General features: G+C 57.1%; 1 protein-coding gene across 1 annotated transcript in view; it reads right to left on the minus strand.

Moving 5' to 3' along the window:
• Window positions 1–1872, minus strand: part of PRPF31 (pre-mRNA processing factor 31) — a 9532-nt gene extending 7660 nt beyond the window's left edge. Inside the window, exons 1-3 of the mRNA XM_015561655.1 lie at window positions 1438–1872; window positions 1288–1348; window positions 577–599 (exon numbers count right to left, since the gene is read on the minus strand). Coding sequence (XP_015417141.1) covers window positions 577–599; window positions 1288–1348; window positions 1438–1614 — 261 coding nt within the window. The 5' untranslated portion in view covers window positions 1615–1872. The remainder of the gene's footprint in view (window positions 1–576; window positions 600–1287; window positions 1349–1437) is intronic.
• Window positions 1873–2314: the final 442 nt, after the last annotated feature.

Below are 2314 nucleotides of genomic sequence, written 5' to 3' on the forward strand. Positions count from 1 at the left end.
AAACACCTGGTGGTGCCCACGCCCGGGGCTCTGCCCACGCAGCTCTCTTCCCTGGGCACATGCCCCCTGCCCCCCCCCCATGTGCCTGACACATGCATTCGCACTTCCACGTCCAATCCAGGTATCAGTTCTTCCCCGACCCCCGAGGCAGGCTCAGCTGGCCCTCCGGGGGCTCCAGAGGGTCCCCAGCTCCCTCCCTCCAAGCAGGCACTGCCCCCCAATTGCTGTCTGGAACCTGCTGCCCTCGGCTGACCCCTCGGGGTGCCCAGCACCCACACGCCTGGCCCCGAGGTGCCTCAGTCTTTCCTTTGCAGAAAGGAAGAGTGAATGTCCCTGAAACTCCGCTCTGATGACACCACCCCTGTGCCTGACAACCTTCCCGGCCACTGAATCCCAGAGAGCCCCACCCTGGCGAGGAGAATGGGCTGTAACAGGATCACCCCTGAGAGCTGGTCTGGACGGCCAAGAGCTAACCCAGCGCTGCCCTCAGCTGGGAGGGAGAGGCTTTAGGTGATGCGTTAGGAATCGTGCACGTTTGTGGCTACTTCCTGTTTACCAAATGGCACCAGCCTTCTACTCACAGTAACACAGCTTTCCTTCTGAGATACAGTTAATGAAAAAAGTACGTTGATTTAAAGCAGTGGGTCTCAACCTTCTGGCCCTTTAAATACAGTTCCTCATGTTGTGACCCAACCATACAATTATTTTCGTTGCTACTTCATCACTGTCATGTTGCTACTGTTATGAATCGTCATGGAAACATCTGATATGCAGGATGGTCTTAGGCGACCCCTGTGAAAGGGCCGTTCGACCGCCAAAGGGGTTGCGACCCACAGGTTGAGAACCGCTGATTTAAAGAAAATGCGGAGTGGGGGTTGGGAGGCTGGTGGAAAAGGTGAAGGGACTAAGAAGTACAAACTGGCAGTTACAGAACAGTCAGGGGAGCCCGGCCGGCGTGGCTCAGGGGTTGAGCCTCGGCCAATGAACCAGGAGGCCATGGTTCCGTTCCCGGTCAAGGGCACATGCCCGGTTTTCGGGCTGGAGCCCAGTGGTTCTCTCTCATCACTGATGTTTCTTAGACACCGCTTCGACACCCGGACGGAGTCCTAGGCGACTGGTGAACGCTGTAAAATCCAGCGTCTTTTCGGGAGAGAAGGGGCCCGGGCTGGGATGGAGGAGAAGAGGGCTCAGAAAAGGCCGGAGCGGGAGCGACCCAGCTTTCAAAGCCACAACCTGCGCGAGGCGGGGGAGCAGGCGGTGGGCGAGGCCAGGGGAGGCAGGGGGTACCTTCCGAAGCGTTGGCTTGCTTGCTGATGTACTCCTCGATCTTCATCATGATCTCAGCAAACTGGGGGGGAGAGGCGGGTCAGCTCCCAGGACGGCCGGAGAGAGGCCCTGCCCACCGCACCCTCCGAGCCCCCGCCCGCGGCCGCTCACCATCTTGCTGTCCCACAGCTTGGCGATGCTCTTGACCGAATCCCCGGAGAGATCCAGCTGCGTCTCCTCCTGCACATCCTCGATCGCCGGCTCCTCCTCCTCCTCCCCATAGCTTCCTCCTTCCTCCTCTTCCGCCGCCTCCTCGAGGTCGGCCAGGAGCTCGTCTGCCAGAGACATCCCGAGGCCTACTGGGGGGAGAGCAGGGTTCCCCTCATTACCGAGAGGGGCTCCCCCCCAGGAGGCCCTGGCCCATCCTCGTCCCCCCCACTAGCCCGCAGGCTCCACAAGGACCGGCGTTTTCATCTGCGTGGCTCTCCAGCTCCTCACTGTGCCTGGCACATAGTAGGTGCTCAATAAACACCTACTGCATTAATCCATGAACAAACCCCCCAGAACCCAGATAATCTCCAGCCGCAACTCACACCACCTACCCGTTCACAGTCACTTCACTGACAAGACACAGCACCTCCCCACCCACCCATTAAGGCTTAAAAGATACATCCTCCCGCCCGGCCGGTGTGGCTCAGTGGTTGAGTGTCGACCTATGAACCAGGAGGTCGGGGCACATGCCCGGGTTGCAGGCTCGATCCCCAGTGGGGGGCGTGCAGGATGCAGCCAATCAATGATTCTTTCTCATCATTGATGTTTCTATCTCTCTAGCTCTCTCCCTTCCTCTCTGAAATCAATAAAAATATATTTTAAAAAAAAAAGAAACATTGGGTAAATGAATCAACAATTTCATTTAGTCGTTAGACCCACCACATTACGGTCTCTTTTCTCTAGGTCTGTGAATATATTATTTCCCATATATGGTAGAGGCATAAACATTATGTTTGGCGACATGGCTTTTCTGTGACACACCCCTCCCACCCACAAG

Source organism: Myotis davidii, unplaced genomic scaffold (assembly GCF_000327345.1).
Source record: "Myotis davidii unplaced genomic scaffold, ASM32734v1 scaffold1997, whole genome shotgun sequence".
NCBI classification, from domain to species: Eukaryota; Metazoa; Chordata; class Mammalia; order Chiroptera; family Vespertilionidae; genus Myotis; species Myotis davidii.